This window comes from Rhinolophus sinicus, chromosome 5 (assembly GCF_057876585.1).
Source record: "Rhinolophus sinicus isolate RSI-liver-muscle chromosome 5, RSI-T2T, whole genome shotgun sequence".
Classification (NCBI taxonomy): Eukaryota; Metazoa; Chordata; class Mammalia; order Chiroptera; family Rhinolophidae; genus Rhinolophus; species Rhinolophus sinicus.
Genome location: NC_142505.1, coordinates 40,175,130 through 40,190,173, shown reverse-complemented (window position 1 = coordinate 40,190,173; position 15,044 = coordinate 40,175,130). Strand labels below are relative to the sequence as shown.

The window sequence follows — 15,044 nt, the reverse complement described above, 5'->3', positions numbered from 1 at the left end:
GGGGAGTGTTTCCTGTAATGAGCAAGGGTCACATTCCTCCATCAGCGAGAGGCCCTGTCTAAGGTTGTCTGTGGGTCTCTGCACTTCCACAGGAGGAAGCTATTTTGAGGTAACTCAAAGGTAAGGCAGGCCAGCCCAGTGGCTCAGGTGGTTGGAGCGCTAGGCTCCTAACGCCAGGGTCACCGGTTCGATTCCCACATGGGCCAGTGAGCTGCGCCCTCTACAGCTAACACTGTGAACAATGGCTCTACCTGGAGCTGGGCTGCTGTGGGCTGCTGTGGGCTACCGTGTGCTGCCTTGAGCGGCCCACTGACGACCGGTGACCGAATGCCTCAGCCAGGGGGAGCGCAAGGCTCATAATACCAGCACGGGCCAAGGAACTGTGTCCTACACAACTAGACTGAGCAACAACGGCTTGAACTGGAGTGGGGAGGCGGATGAAGGGAGGGGGGGAAGAAAGGTATGGCAAGAGGGGACAAACCAGCAAGTCTGTTAGAGCAGCCCCAGGGTCATGTCATAGCTCCACCCCTTAACCAGTTGTGCATGACCTCAGCCTTCGGAGTCCTTATCTCTCTAAGCCTCAGTTCTCGGGGCATCTCGACATTGTGCAGATTAAGGAGCTAATGCAGAAAAAAGCCAGGTTGGGGAGGGGGACTGGGGAGTTAGTGTTTCTTGGGAACAGAGTTTCAGTTTGGGGAGATGAAAACTTCTGGAGACGGATGGTGGCTGGTGATGGTTGTACTACGATGTGAACGTACTTAATGCCACCGAGCTGCACACTTACAAATGCCAATGGTCAATTCTGCGTTCCTAGTATTTTACCACACACATGCACATTAAATGCCTGGCATGAAGCCATGTGAACACCTTGAACGGCTCTGATCCTGTCGCAGTGCTCGTGGTACGTGAGGCAGTCACCAGAATCGACAACTTTCCCCCATGTCCCCCAAGTTCACATAGCACATCGTGCAAAGGAGCGATCCCAACCTATGCCATTGAGCCCTAGACACCATGCCCCAGCTCACCAGGTATAATCCCACCGCACCACTTGTTGGCATTTCAATAGGCAGGTCATTTGAGGGCTCTGAGCGGTGTTCCATGCTCTGAAGTGGGAAGAGAACCACTCCCTCTGAGGCTGGCTTTACAACTCACTGAGATTCCCTACGTGCCTTGGCCACCATGGGGCCTGGCTCCAAGGGGCACATCCTCAGCCGGCCCTGCCTGCCTCCCAGGGAGGAAAATCTCATGAATAATACCACGAGCTCAGGGAGTAGTTTCCACAGCCCAAGAGGCCAATCTTGGACCCATGGAGATGTCAGGTTTCATCATTTATTAATCTCTCTCTGTTGTTGTTGTTTGCTTTCACTTAGAGGTCTGGAAGAAGTTATAAAAGCCATTTGCTTGGGACCTCCAAAAGCCAAACTCATTAACTAGGAATGATTAATGGAGTCCTCCTGCTGTTCACACAGCTCAAGCCCATCAACAACTGTGTAAGTATTTTGTTTTCAGTCTCCCAAATGTTTTCATTCTGTCTTCTCTGCTAATCCTGGTCTCGTTTCTGCCAAATCCTTCACTCTGTTCTTGTCTTGCTGGGAGACCACCTCCTCTCCTTTGTCTGACCTTCTAAGACTATTCTCCTCTCTGGTTCTGAGTCCCTGGGCACTGGCCCTGGGCACTGGCTTCCAAGCTGCTGCTCTCGGGGCAGGTGGCAAAGTCCTTTCCTGAACTGTCACAGGCCCCCCCTCTCACTGGGTCTCAGGTGACTAACGACTATCCCTGGGGCAGTCATACCCCTAGACCACACACGAGGCTACAAAATACCTGCTTTCAGTGACTGACCTCAGATGCTGGCCCCTGGGTGGCACCACAGGCAGGGCCCTAACAGGCCTGGGCACATGACCAGCCTGCCCTGCACACCATAACTCCCCACTTCTGGAGTCATGCCTGTACTGGAAACTGTTGTCCTGAAAAGGCCCCAGTGAAAATACACATATTACACGTATCTCCAGGGACAGGTGACCGAGAGCTCACACTATCATCCTCCAAGCACCACTGAATTCTCTGTACCAGGCACTGTGCCTAGTGCTTCACACAAGGCAATGGAGGCATAATCATACCCATTTATCAGATGAGGAAACTGAGGCTCAGAGGGGGAGGAAACGTGCCCAGTGTCACACAAAGGATGGAGAGCTTGGAACTGTGTTACTCCAAAGCCAGATGCTGCCCCTGGCTGGCTCTCACTGAACACCCAGTAGAGGCCTGAGCCCTAGAGGGATGGGACATGGAGTTTAAGAAGTGGAGAAAATAGCCTTAGTGGAGTCCTGTCTCAGGAGGGCAGAAGCCAGGATGGCCAGAGGACAGGGCAGGTTTGAGCCAGCCTCCCTAGTGCTTAACTGTTTAGGAAGCACTGGAAGATCTCAGTTTTACTATGGGAACAAGCTCTCCTACTCACATGCTCCAGGAATCACAGAACAGAGTGTGGTTTAGGCTTCTCTGGCCGCACTTAGGACTCTCAATGCTGGCCCAGGCAGTGACCACCTCGTGCCTGAAGGAGAGATCTTGGTTCCTTCCCCAAATTGCCCGTGTGTCGTGTCACTCCTGGACCCTGCCCAGACACTCCATAGGAAAGAATCATTTCTGTTTCGATCTTGCCCTTTTATTTTCCATCTATGGCTTCATTTTAACCATACCCCTTGGTTGTCCATTTCACCTTGCTGAGGTCACAGACTTGCACTTTGAGGTAGATGTCTTTCTCCTGCCCTGACACCTTTTCCACTCCTGGGTCCTGGAGGAACCCTCGATAGCTAAAGCTATTGCAAGGCTGCTGTGAAGGTAAGGAGGGTGTAATGACCTCACAGACAGCATAAAAAAGGAGGCTTTTCTAGAACCGATTTCTCCATGAACAGTCCCACCCTGGGCCCAGTCCCTTGATCTATACATACCTGGCTATCCAGTCCAAGCAAGAGAAGCATAATAAAAAAAAGAATGGACCAAAACGTGGGCAGCGGCATCATTGTCACAGCTTTTGGATAGGCAATGAAGGCCAGGCCAGGACCTAAAGGGAAGAGAAATGGGAAGGGACAGAGGGGGAGATGCATCAGTGGCTGAGCACCCAGAGCACCGGAGCTCATACAAAGACACCTGGGCCTGACGCGAGTCTCCCAAACCCAAAATGCAGGGAGAGCCAGGCCTGAATTCTTGCCTGGTGGGAGAGACCAGGTCTGTCTCACTTTTGGGTAGGACGCACCGGGGCTCAGGCGGGGCCCCGTTTTAGCATCTGTCTCCTAAGCAGCAGCGCAAGTGGCCTCCTCACACACCAGAAGCAGGATGGACGTTGGTTATTGGGGTGGGAAATGGGACTGAGCCTGGACTCTGTCTGCCGGCTTGGAAAAGGAGCCACTCCCCGCCAAAACCAGAGCAACCACCCCAACATTTGCTGGAAGGAAGCAGAGGGAAGGTTCTGGGTATCTGACTGCTAAATCCCCTGTTTGTAAAGAAGTTCCTATTAAAACACTGCATGAGTGGAAAGAAAACTGAATAGAGAACCATGCCGTACAGGGCAAATGTCTCTTTCAGGTGCCTCTCTCTGCGCACCCACCTGAACAACATCAGAGCCAAGGCCCCAAGCTGAACAGAGGCATGTGCGGGGTGAAGACCCCAGGCCTGGGAGACCCACAGCCTACATTCAAGTTCTCATCCTACCATCTCCTCCAGCTCTTCTTTACATCACCACCTGCCCTTACAGGGCCTCAGTTTCCCCATCTGAGAAGTTAGGGGCAAGTTACCATAAATGACTCCCCAGGAGCCTTCTTGTGTTCAGATTCTCAGATGCTGACACCACTTCCCTAGAAAAGGGCTCTGGTTTCTCCAGAGGGGACTCGGACAGAATCCGGAGGCAGGGTTTGGGGAGACAGAGACGGGAGTCCCATCAGCTCGGGGACTCTGACTAGAAACATCCTGAAGACAGAGAAATAAATGTCTCCCCCGTCTCCAGCCTGCCCCCTTTCTGCCAGGAGGAAGAATTGATTTGTAACTGAGACCGGTGGGTCCAAGAGACAGTCGGGAGCAGCAAAAGAAAGGAGGCCTACAGGGCCTGAGCTGAAAAAATAAAGTACAACCCACAACTTAAAAAAAAAAAAAGAAAAAGGTCAAGAAATGTAAAACAAAAAGGGCTGGAGGCAGGCTATTTAAAGCAGATATCAGAACCAAATGAATGGTTTAAGAATGAAAAAAAAAAACACAAAAAAAATCCTTTGAAATAAATTGGATCCAGGAACCACATCGCACGGAGTTGAACACAAATGTGGCGGTCAAGGGCAAGTCCTTTTATGGCTTAGAGTCCACTTGACCTGAGGAAAACCTGACCATGACGGAGCATCCTCAGGTGGCTAGAAAACTCCAGAAGTGGTGGATGGGGTGCTTGTACAAACCCCAAAGTCCAAGTGGACTAGGAAGCCACAGTTCCACCTAGGCTGGGGTCCCCTGGCCCCCCCACACATCAGCTCTGCATGAGGAGTCAAGTCCAGCCAACTGTGAGACAGATGTAAAATGGGGCCCCCCCACCCCCCACCCGCCGGGGCCTGTGAAGGTTCTCAACGTGCTCGTTTCTGTATTTCAGTTTTGCCTTTCTCAAGCCAGCCTTTGGTAGAGGGTCTGAGTGCCTTTCTCTAAAAGCGCATGATGAACTCTAGAGAGAAGTCCATGAGAAATAACGCGGCCGCTCCGAGCACCTCTGCAAGCCTCTCGTTAGCAGAGAACGCGCCTCTCTATTCGGCTAAATAATGATCTTGTTCAAATGCGCTTGGCTCAATATGGTGCTTGTTAAAAGCTTATTAGAGAAATAATCACCCTTGATGTGTCAGCTGTTCAGACATCACCGTGGGGAATAAACGCCAAGGTCTTTGAAGTGGACGGGAGGAAGAAAACAACTTAGGTTGACAATATATACATACACATAAAAATACCTAGTTGTCCAGAGACAAAGAGCTATCTTATATGTCCATACATAGCGCCCACCGCCAAGTTCACTCCATTCTCCTGGCGATTCCCAATCAATCAGAATCGGTTTGCCGGCCGAATGGGTTTGAAAATAGCCATCTTCAAAGGTGGTGTGAACTGTCTCCCTTCACCACTCTAACTGCCAACTCCCAGGTGGGTGTGGATACTTCTGGCATTACTTTCTGTCCTCAGGCTCAGGCATGCCTGCGAGGACTCTCAGGGAAGGAAAACTATGTCTAAAGGTCTGCGCGGGGACCAGGCTCAGTGGAGAAATGCGTGGGGCAGAGGCATGAACTTGCCACCTTGTCCTGCACATTGGGGTTGTGAGGATGGCACCTGCCAGCATCTGTGCCAAGTGAGGAGGAAAACAGGACCGCAGGGGCTCAGAGAGGTTAGAGGAGCACAGACGTGTTCTCACACAGGAAGTACCAGAGGTTATCACATGTGCTCAGGGTGGGGTGGGGCATCAGGAGGCGGAACATCCTCAGGTCAGAGGAGCCCTGACCCAGAAACCCCGACTCTGACCCTAATGAGCCCGAGCAAGTTCCTTGCTCTCAGGCCGTTGGTCTCATCTGTGGAGCAGACATCTGAATGCACAGTTCTGACCCCATTCTAGGGACCTATGGGCAAGGGTAACACCTTGGCAGGGATGCCAGCTGTGCCTGACCCTGGCCTGTGCTGGTCGCTGGAGTCAGGACCTTACGTGCTCCTTGGGGCTTGAGGCCTCTCAGCCCAGGACGACCACCTGCCTCCAAATGGCCCCACAGAAATGTGGGTAATTAGGAGGTCAGGCAGAGTGGAGGGAGGTGTGTAAAAGAACAAAATCTTCCAGGCAACTGACAACCACCCTCCAAGTGAATTGGGCAGGACTGGGGAAGGGCAGGGAAGCCAGAAAGGTGGAGTTTACAGGTCCTGGGAGCCTAAGGTTCTCATTCCCATGTCTGAGCCACTGCAGTTTTAAAGCTGAAGGTCTAGGACTTAGCGCATCATGGCAAGTCCTAGAATTTAGGTCCCTGAGATATTGCAGTTCTGAGGCTCTAGGATTCTAGCAACTAAAGACCTCATCATTCTCAGGTTCTGGAACCATCCTGCTGGAGCCGCAGAATCTCAGCCTAAGATCCCAGGCTTTCACCGAGTCTGTGTTTCTAAGACTCTTTCCTCTACTTCCAGGCGTCCTCGGGAGGAGCACCCTGCCAACGGGGCCCACACCCTAGGAGGGTGATGGTGTCCCCACACCCTACCCCCAAATCAGATCTGTCGCCATCTCCAGAGGCGGCCTGCCATGCCCACTGTCTCTCCCCCACCCAGAGCCTACGGTGGTGCCTGACACAGGGTAGAGACTCAATAAATCAATAAACATCAGTGGAATAAATGAATGGGTTCACTTAGAGGGAGCGTGCTGGGAGCAAAGTGCAAAATACAGAAACCAAAGCTGAGAAGGTGGTGATGGAATATCGATTGGTGGCTGACTTCCGGAGTTAGGAAAGTGGTTTCTGTTTAGGAAACCAGGTGTTTGCTGGAGAAGGAGGGGGAGGGAGGAAAACCACACCAAAGTAGCTAAATATTTCCCAACTTAACCAAACCCATGTTTCTGCCGCCCCTTGGGCCAAATTGTAATGCAAGTGTTTAAAATTTAGCCTTTGTATTCTTTGATACTTGGGGGACATCTTGGTGGGGGGGGTCCATTTTGGAAACCAGGCTTGTCCCCCCCCTCCAAAGCCCCTGGGGTCTGGCTTCATGCCTGCAGTACTCATCTTACACACTAGGTGGCAGTGCCCACCACCACTGCCACCGATACCACCATACCTGACTCAGCCACATCAGCAATGTCCACCCCTTGCTCTTGTGCCATGAAGCCCAGGATGGAAAAAATTGCGAAGCCAGACACAAAACTGGTACCACTGTTCAGGCATCCCAGCAGCATACAGTCCCTAAGTTACACATATGTCAGGGAGCAAGTTAATTCACAACACAAGGAAGCCACGCTCCCTACTTCTTCTCTTTTTTCTTTAAACATCATCATTTCTAAGGTCCACCAGGCCCGCCGGCGCAACACTTGCCTGTACGAGTTGTACTTGTACTTGTTGTAGCTCCCCAGTGAGGTCATGGCCCCGAGGCAGATGGCATAGGAGAAGAATATCTGGGTCCCAGCATCGATCCATACCTATCAGGGTGTGGGGGTGGGTGGCAAGGAGAGAGAGGAGGCGTTAGAGCTGGCTTCCTGGAGGAGGTAGCATGGGTTCCTGGCCACCTGGCCACCGAGGACTGCACCTCAAAGTGTGCAGATTCTTGATTGCAATTGGAGTGTCTGTGCTGAAAACCAAAGTGCCTTTCAAGATAACACTGAGCTGTAAGGAACCCCAGAAGTTGAAGAAACCCCACAGTCACTCAGTATCAGGATTAGAGGATGGGTTTTGAAGCTGATGGGTCTGGATTCCAACTATGGAATCATTGTGGGCAAGTAAATATGACTCCCGGAGCCTCAGTTTTCACATCTGTAAAATGGGATCCACGACCCTGCCCCCACAGAGCTATTTTAAGGGTTCAAAGAACAAAGATTTAACCCAGTGCCACTGGTAAGCCTGTAAGTCAAGGCTGGTGTCATTACTATAATTGCTATCATCTGGGGACACTAAGTTGGAAAGGGGAGGAATTCCCTAATGGTTTATACAGGCAAAGCTTCTCCCCAGAACCTTTATCAGGCAGATCCTAATGGCCATGAAGCTGCCATCTCAGCTGTCCTCTGACGCTGGCCAAGCCCCCTCCCACCTGCCTCCTGTCGAGGACAAGAAGACAGTGGGGAGGAGACCCAAAGCAGTAAGCAACCTGAAGGCTGAGAATTCTGGGGACAAAAAAATTCCTTAAACGCCCAATAAAATCTCCCAGGGTTTTCTTCAACCCTCTGTGGTCAAGCGGCTGAGTGCCAAGAGGTGGACATTCAGTACTGGTCCCTTGACCTGCCCAGAGGTCACCAACTCTGAATTCCATCCAGGGCCAAGGAAGCCAGCAGCTCTCCCACCCCCGTGATGCAGCCCTCTCAGCTGCTGCGGGCAGAGGCCAGGTGCAAGGAGAGACTAGCTCAGAAAAAGACTCTTCCCTGGCGCAGTGCCTAAAGAAGATTCTATAATTGGCCTGCCTCAGGAGTCCTCGACACAAAAAGATACACACACAGCTGGAAGAGCCCACGAGCATTGTGAATGATCCACCACAGCCCAGTGGAAAAGTACTAGGCGCTGATGCCCAGCTAGATTTGTATACCCAAGAACCACAGCCCTGGGTAGGAGGGAGGACAGACTGCCCCACAGTACCTGTGGGTCCTCGAGGCGGCTGATGTCAGGGTACAGATAGAACTTGATGCCTGCGCCTGCACCAGGCAGCGTCAGTCCACGAACCAGCAGCACCAGGAGCATAGCAAATGGGAAAGTAGCTGTGAAATAGACGACCTGCGAAGGACAAGAGGGATTCAGCTGTTAAATTTGAGCATCCTTTCCAAGGTTGGGGTTCTGGAGCCGAGCTTGCCATTTCACTTGCTGTGTGACCTTGGGCATGTTGCTTAACCTCTCTGGGCCACAGCTGCCTCACCTATAATCTGGGTGTAAGTACCTACCTCAGAGATTTACTGAGATTCAATTTAAAAACTCCTATAAATATTTACTAAATATCGAGGCCCTGGAAATACAGTGGTAGACAAAAGACAGAAAAAAAATCCCTGCTCTCATGGCACTGACATTCCAGCGGGTAGAGGTGGAAAATGCAAAATAAGAGAGTAAACTATCAAATGTATATACAAAAAGGCTTAACTTAGTCCAGTGGTTGGCACATGGCACTTAGTTCATATTAGCTAACATTACAACTATTAGTATGACTCATGGTTAACAATCAGGTAAGTGTGGGTTCAAATCTCACCTCTATCCCCTCATTTGCAGTGTGACCTTGGTCATCATGCTGCGATCTCTGGGCCTGTTGGCCTCATGTGGAAAATGGAGATGAAGAGTCATAGACGGCCCTCATCAAGAGGGGAGGTGAGGATTAAATAGGATGATGCGTCTAACACCATCAAAAGAGTGCCTTCCTGACACTTAGGCGCTCAAGAAATAGGACCTGTTACTGACTTTGTGATTTTGCAGGAAGCACACAGGAACTTCTGGGAAGGAAATCAGGCCTCTAAAGTCTCTCACAGTCAGGATGGGGAAGGCCCTCGACTTCCTTGGGGCTCTGGGAGACCCATAGTCTTCTCTGAGTCACATAGCATGTCCCAGACAGACCAAGGTCAATGCAAGGTGGGCATCACAGACGACCCGGGCTGGGTCTTTCCATCCCCAAGGGCTTGCCCTACTTTCTCTCCCCTTCTCCTGTCCTGAAAGCACAGGTCTCCAAACATCCTGTGGCCTCAGTTATCGTGAATGGATTTTCCCATCTTTTTCTCCACCATGAGAAGATTCCAGACAGAATTTATGCCTAGAAGGAGCTCAAAGGTGCATGGCTGGATAGATGGTGAAATCCTGATACTTCCAGCAGGGCACTGGCTGAGCACAAACCCTTGTCATGTTTACAGAGCCCGTAAAACTGGTGCGCTGGTCGCCTGTTGATAGAGGAACCGAGGTTCAGCAGGGCTCAGACCTGCCCAGGTCATCTGCAGAGCCCAGGATCTGCACCCAGAGCCGTAAGACTGGCTCACAGAGCCCCTGGCTTCCTCTGAGGGCCTGGGGGACCGAGGGAGTGGAGAAGAGCCACTGCACAGCCAACACACCCATTTTACAGGCGAGGAGACTAACACTGAGAGTGAGAGGAATGTGTTCATGGTGTGTGGGAGAAGGCAGCACCAGAGTACCGCAGGGCACTGCTGGGGTCTGGGGAGGGAACAGACACTGACAGAGGATGACAGAACCCCGGACCTCACCTGGCTGGCATAAGAACCCTCAATGGAGCAGAATTCTTAGGCGGCCACCATCCCTGAGTGTAAATAACTAGGAAGGGGCTTTGGAAAAGGGCAAGAAGGAAGCTCTCAAGGCCTGCCTGGCTCAGCTGCCCTCAGGCAATACCACCAACCAGCATTTATTGAGCACTTACTGTGTGCCTGGTGCTATTCCAAATGCAGTAACTTCTATACATCGTTGGTCCTTCCCTAACTCTTTGAGGTAGGTTTTATTATTATCCCCATCTTGAAGGCAAGGAAACGAAGGCCCAGAAAGCATGCATGGCGTGCCCACATAGGTCACACAGCACTCACGTGGCAGAGCAGGGACATGCCCAGAGCCTGCCCTCGGGTGACAGAACAGGGCAGGAAGAAGCCCTTCCACATCTGGCCGTTTATTCAATCCTCCCAAAGATCAGAGGGAGGCTGCAGTTCCTGACAGCTCAGGACTGGCTTACTGCACGACCTTGAGCAAGTTACTTGTCCCTCCCTCTCTGTGCTTCATTTTCCCACCTGTGAAGTGGGAGGCTCAGACCAGACGAGCTCTAAGGTTCCCTCCAGGCAGGGCTGGTGGGGTGGCCAAGAGGGTCAGCTGGGGGTTGCCCAGACTAGGGTTCCTTTGCAGCCTTTGCCGGATCCCAGCTAGGTGGCTTGGGAGGAAATGAGTGCTTACCCTCGCTCAATGCTGGATATGCTCAGTAACGTAATGACCCTCAAGAAACCTCAGCGGAGAGTACTCTCCTAATGATGCATTAAGGCGGTGGGCCGACTCTGCCTCTGCCACACCCTCCCTGGATGCCTTTTCTCCCTCAGGGCCTCAGTTTCCCTCTTCTTTTCTTCTCTTAAGGCAGAGAACCCTCACCATTTCCCAAGGACAAGGCAGACGTGGAGGGTGGGGGCAAGGCAGGAAGCCCCAGAAAGGGTGAAAGAAGAAAACCAGAGTGCCCCCACAGGCTGCTCCTCCCTTCCTGTGGACAGGACCCCTGACCAGTTCCCACCTCTGGGCCCAGCGTGGGCCACACCCGGGGCTGCTGAACAATAGCTGCTGACAGCAGGCCATCCCTAGAGAACAGCTACTTCAAAGCCGGCTGGGCCCCACTGGGCTGGACAACTAGGCTGTGGCCAGAAGGCTTTGTGTCAAGGACACAGGACACCACCGGGGGATGGGGGTGGCTTCCCTTGTTTTTCTATATTTAATTTGTTTAACAAGCACTTAATGTGGCACTCACTGTGCGCCAGGCAGTACACTAGCGCGTTATACGTGTTAACTCATTGAATCCTCACAACTTGAAGAGGTAGGTGCTATTGTGACCTGCATTTACTGATGAGGACACTGAGGCTCAGAGAGGTGACATCAGCTTCTTGGGGTTACAGATCTAATAGGTGGCAGAGGTGGGACTTGATCTAGGCCAGCTCGTTCCAGGGTCTGGTATCTTGTGGGTGTTACTGCGTTCTTCCCTAAATCCAGAATAGGACAGCCCCCCACCTGGTCACAGTCTCTCTCCTCGGCTGCCTCTTTGCAAAGCCACCCTTGTTTTGCAGAATTTGCTGCTCTGAGGACAAGCCCCTGAGAGCCATTCTGTCAACTTTTCCATGACTCCCCCGGGATCCTTGTGGGAAAGGCTGATGCCAGCCGCCACCAGTGGGCCTCTGGCGGTGGCCCAGCAGGCCTTGCCACAGGACATAGTAGTTTTCCATTCTTGCTGGCAAAGCTCTGTGGCTCCTCTGAGCCCTCGACCCAAGTGCCCTGTGGCCCAATTGCTCTGGAAACTTGCAAGGACAACTCTTCCTCATTCTCTAGGGGCAGTGGGGAGAAGGTAGACCATGAAACAGGAGGGACATAGGCTAGTCTCCTGCTGCCATGAGCTTCCATTGAGGGGGCAGGCCTGGGTCGCTGCCCACGGGGGTCCTCACTGCACCCCCGTGTGTGGGAGGGTGGGGGAAGTGGCATTGCTAACTCATTACACACAAGGGGAAAATGAGGCTCAGAGAGGGAAAGGCGCTCACTCGTCCAAAGTCATGCAGCTTGGAGTGGGGCAGAGCTGTCTGGCTCTGACTGCCACCCCCGCTTTATTGCTAAGCTCTGAACAGAAGAGCTGCCCTAGAGACTGGCAATAGAGAGGCGCAGCCTCAGCACATGTTTATGCTACATCCCCTTTGGGTCCTCAGGGCTGTACTTCCTGTGTGAGCGTCTGGACTTCTGTCACCTTCCTAAACCACAGTGGCCGTGAATCTAATCTGCGGCTAAGGCTGGAAGCCATGGCTAGAAGTGGGTGGGCAGGCAGGCAGGCAGGCAGACCGAGCTCCAGCCTGTGTTTGTCTTGGCTTCTTTGGGCTGGCCCAGGCCCTGCTATTGTTCTGGGAACCACGCCTGCCCCTCAGGGGCCTGGAGCCGCCTGAGGAGAAGGTTGTCTCTAGGGGCAGGCTTGGGGGACCTTTGGCAAGTCACGTCTTCAACTGGCCACAGCTGTAGCCTGGAACCCTCTACTTTTTGTGCTGATTCTATTCTCCTGCCTCCTTCATTGTGTCTCAAACATTGCTCACTGTTCCTGGTAGATATCAGCCTCCTCCATCAGACTGGAGGCTCCTCAAGGGTCTGGGTGAGACACACCTCAGGGCCTTTGCACTAGCTGTTCTCTCGCCCTGGAATTTTTTTCTCCTCCAGATATCCACATGGCTCATCCCCTCACTTTCTTCAGATCTTTGCCCAAAGTCACCTTCTCAGAGAACCTTGCCAGCCACTCTACTTAACATTGCACCTACCATTCCCCGTTCTCCTTTGCTGCATTATTCTTTCCCATAGCTTTTGTCACCATCTTACTCCTATATATTATACACATTCACCTTATTACACATTAACCAATGAATCTGTCAGTTCTTGGACCGCAGGGATTTTTGTCTGTTTTCCTGATCCCCACACATCCCTCAGCCCCATCTTACAACAGTACCTGGCAAATCAAGAGGCTCAAAATACATATGAGTGTCTAAGTAAGTGATCACAGCTCCAGCATTGCTCGGGACCAGTGCTCCATAGAAACTTCTTGAGAGACTCATGTCTATGTGGGGAAACGCAGGCACGGTGAGGAAGGGATTGGCATTTACTGCACAGTCTGTGCCAAGCATTGTGCTGGGTGCTGAACCCACCTTGTTTTAACCTTCACTGCCATCCATTTTCTAGATGAGCAAACTGAGGCTCAGAGGTGAGGGAGTGACCTTGGACAAGTCACTTCACCTCTCCCAGCTCAGTCCCCTCATCGTCAAAAGAGAGGTGGTAATGAAATGGAATAACACAGGTGGATGAGCTCCAGGGAGCTGTGGAAATAACTCAAGCTGCCCTCTTCCTGCCGGTCCTAGGGGGGATGGTGTAACCTGGAGGTGTGCGTGTGGAGATTTCTAAAACCAGGCCTGCTTCCTTTCCATATCGGGTTTAGGATCACCGCGTGGTTCTGCCCTGAGAAACAGGCAGAGGGCATGGGCGCACAGGCCCCCACTCTAGCATCAGCCCCATTCTGCCTCTGTAACCGTGGGGTCCCAGACCTCGCCCAGCAGGTAACTGCTGCGATCTGTTCAGATCCACGATTTTACCTAAGGGGCTTTTCAGCCGAGGAGAATATGATTCTTAATTCTAAATTCGGGTGCACACAAGGCCCCTTCTCCAAATGGCTTCACCACCACCCATTGCTGTGCCTCAACTGTCACTTTAACGTACTCTTTTGACCTTTGGAGTTTTTAATCTTAGAGATTGTCCCGCTATCAAGATGCAAATGACAGGGGGAAACGATACATCAGGGGACACATCAAGGCAGATCAAGCCAACACCTTTACTCTGGCTTAGTGCCTTGGGCTCAGGCTCACACCTGTGACAGCAGACTCATCTGCACTGACTTTGTCACTGGAGCGATCCTGAGATCAGTCAGGGTCTTGCCTCGCAGGTAATTGTTCAACTTTAATTGTTAACACAGAACATTTGAGTTGTGGGCTAACATTTTCATTAGTGCCAATATATCTTAAACCTTAATTATAAGCTAACATTTTAATTATCAGCTTCCGCCTTGGTTAATGGCTAACATCCTAGTCATCTTAAAACATATGAATCAGCAGTAAATATTTGAGTTACGGCTAACACTTTGGTTAACAACTAACGTCTTGGTTATGAGCAAATGACTTAATCATCAGTGAAAGTTTTCCGTAAGAAGCAACGCCGCAGTTACCAGCTAAAATGTTGGTGGTAAGATAATGCCGTGAATTTGACTGAGCAAAAGTCCACGTCAGTGCTTCTCAAACCTGTGTGCACTTGAATTATCTCGGGCTACTTCAAATGCAGCTTCTGATACTGTAGGTCTCCGGGCGGGCCCACGGGTCTGCGTGTCTAACAAGCCCCCAGGGGGTGGATGCTCCTAGTCACACTTTGCGAGGCAAGGGACCATGTTGTCGGGTAAGAACTGGTAATGCACAGAGTTGCCGAGACACTCATTACCAGCTCACTTGTTGGTTACGACCCCAACATTGTTTATCTGCTAACATCTGCACTACTGCCAACACGTCGATATGGGAACCAGTGGTATATGGGAGCTTGTGCAGGCTTGAGAGAGCTGACCGTTCAATTATCGGGAATTCTGCAAACTGGCTGTTAAACCATCAATAAACTTGAAATCAGACATGGTGGGAATCTTTACATCATAAAATGGGGAAATGCTACAAACCAGGGCTTTACTTGCTTTCGGAGGATTGGCTTATCAGCCCACATCTCCTCCTAGGTCAGGGCCAGTTTCGGGCAGGAAGGCCTGTGGGGCAGGAGGTGCTCTTTGCTGAGGGCCAATCTCCATCGGACAGGGGAGGGACAGAAGCAATACTCACTTTCCCTGTGGACTTGACGCCCTTCCAGATGCAGAAGAAACAGACCAGCCAGACGAAAAGGAGGCAGAGAGCAAGGTCCCACTTCAGTGAGCCGGGGTCGTCAATTCCAGAAGACAAGCTCAGCACGTTGCGCCTTGAAGCAAACAGAGCCACAAGTAAGTGGGGCCCAGCCCCAGGGCAGAGGGAGCCGAGGCTTGGACTCCATCAGGGGTTCAAATCCTGGCTCAGGTGTTGCATTTGCATGAATCACATGTCCTCTCCTGGCCCTGGAATC

The 15,044-nt window shown here is 51.7% G+C and overlaps 1 protein-coding gene across 2 annotated transcripts in view; it reads right to left on the bottom strand.

The window, feature by feature from the left end:
• The window catches only part of SLC6A6 (solute carrier family 6 member 6), an 82,179-nt gene that overhangs the window by 13,912 nt on the left and 53,223 nt on the right, over positions 1–15,044 (bottom strand). For both annotated transcript variants that reach the window (XM_019747061.3, XM_019747066.3), the window contains exons 6-10: positions 14,771–14,903; positions 8,307–8,441; positions 7,059–7,162; positions 6,805–6,929; positions 2,943–3,055 (exon numbers count right to left, since the gene is read on the bottom strand). In XM_019747061.3, coding sequence (XP_019602620.1) covers positions 2,943–3,055; positions 6,805–6,929; positions 7,059–7,162; positions 8,307–8,441; positions 14,771–14,903 — 610 coding nt within the window. The remainder of the gene's footprint in view (positions 1–2,942; positions 3,056–6,804; positions 6,930–7,058; positions 7,163–8,306; positions 8,442–14,770; positions 14,904–15,044) is intronic.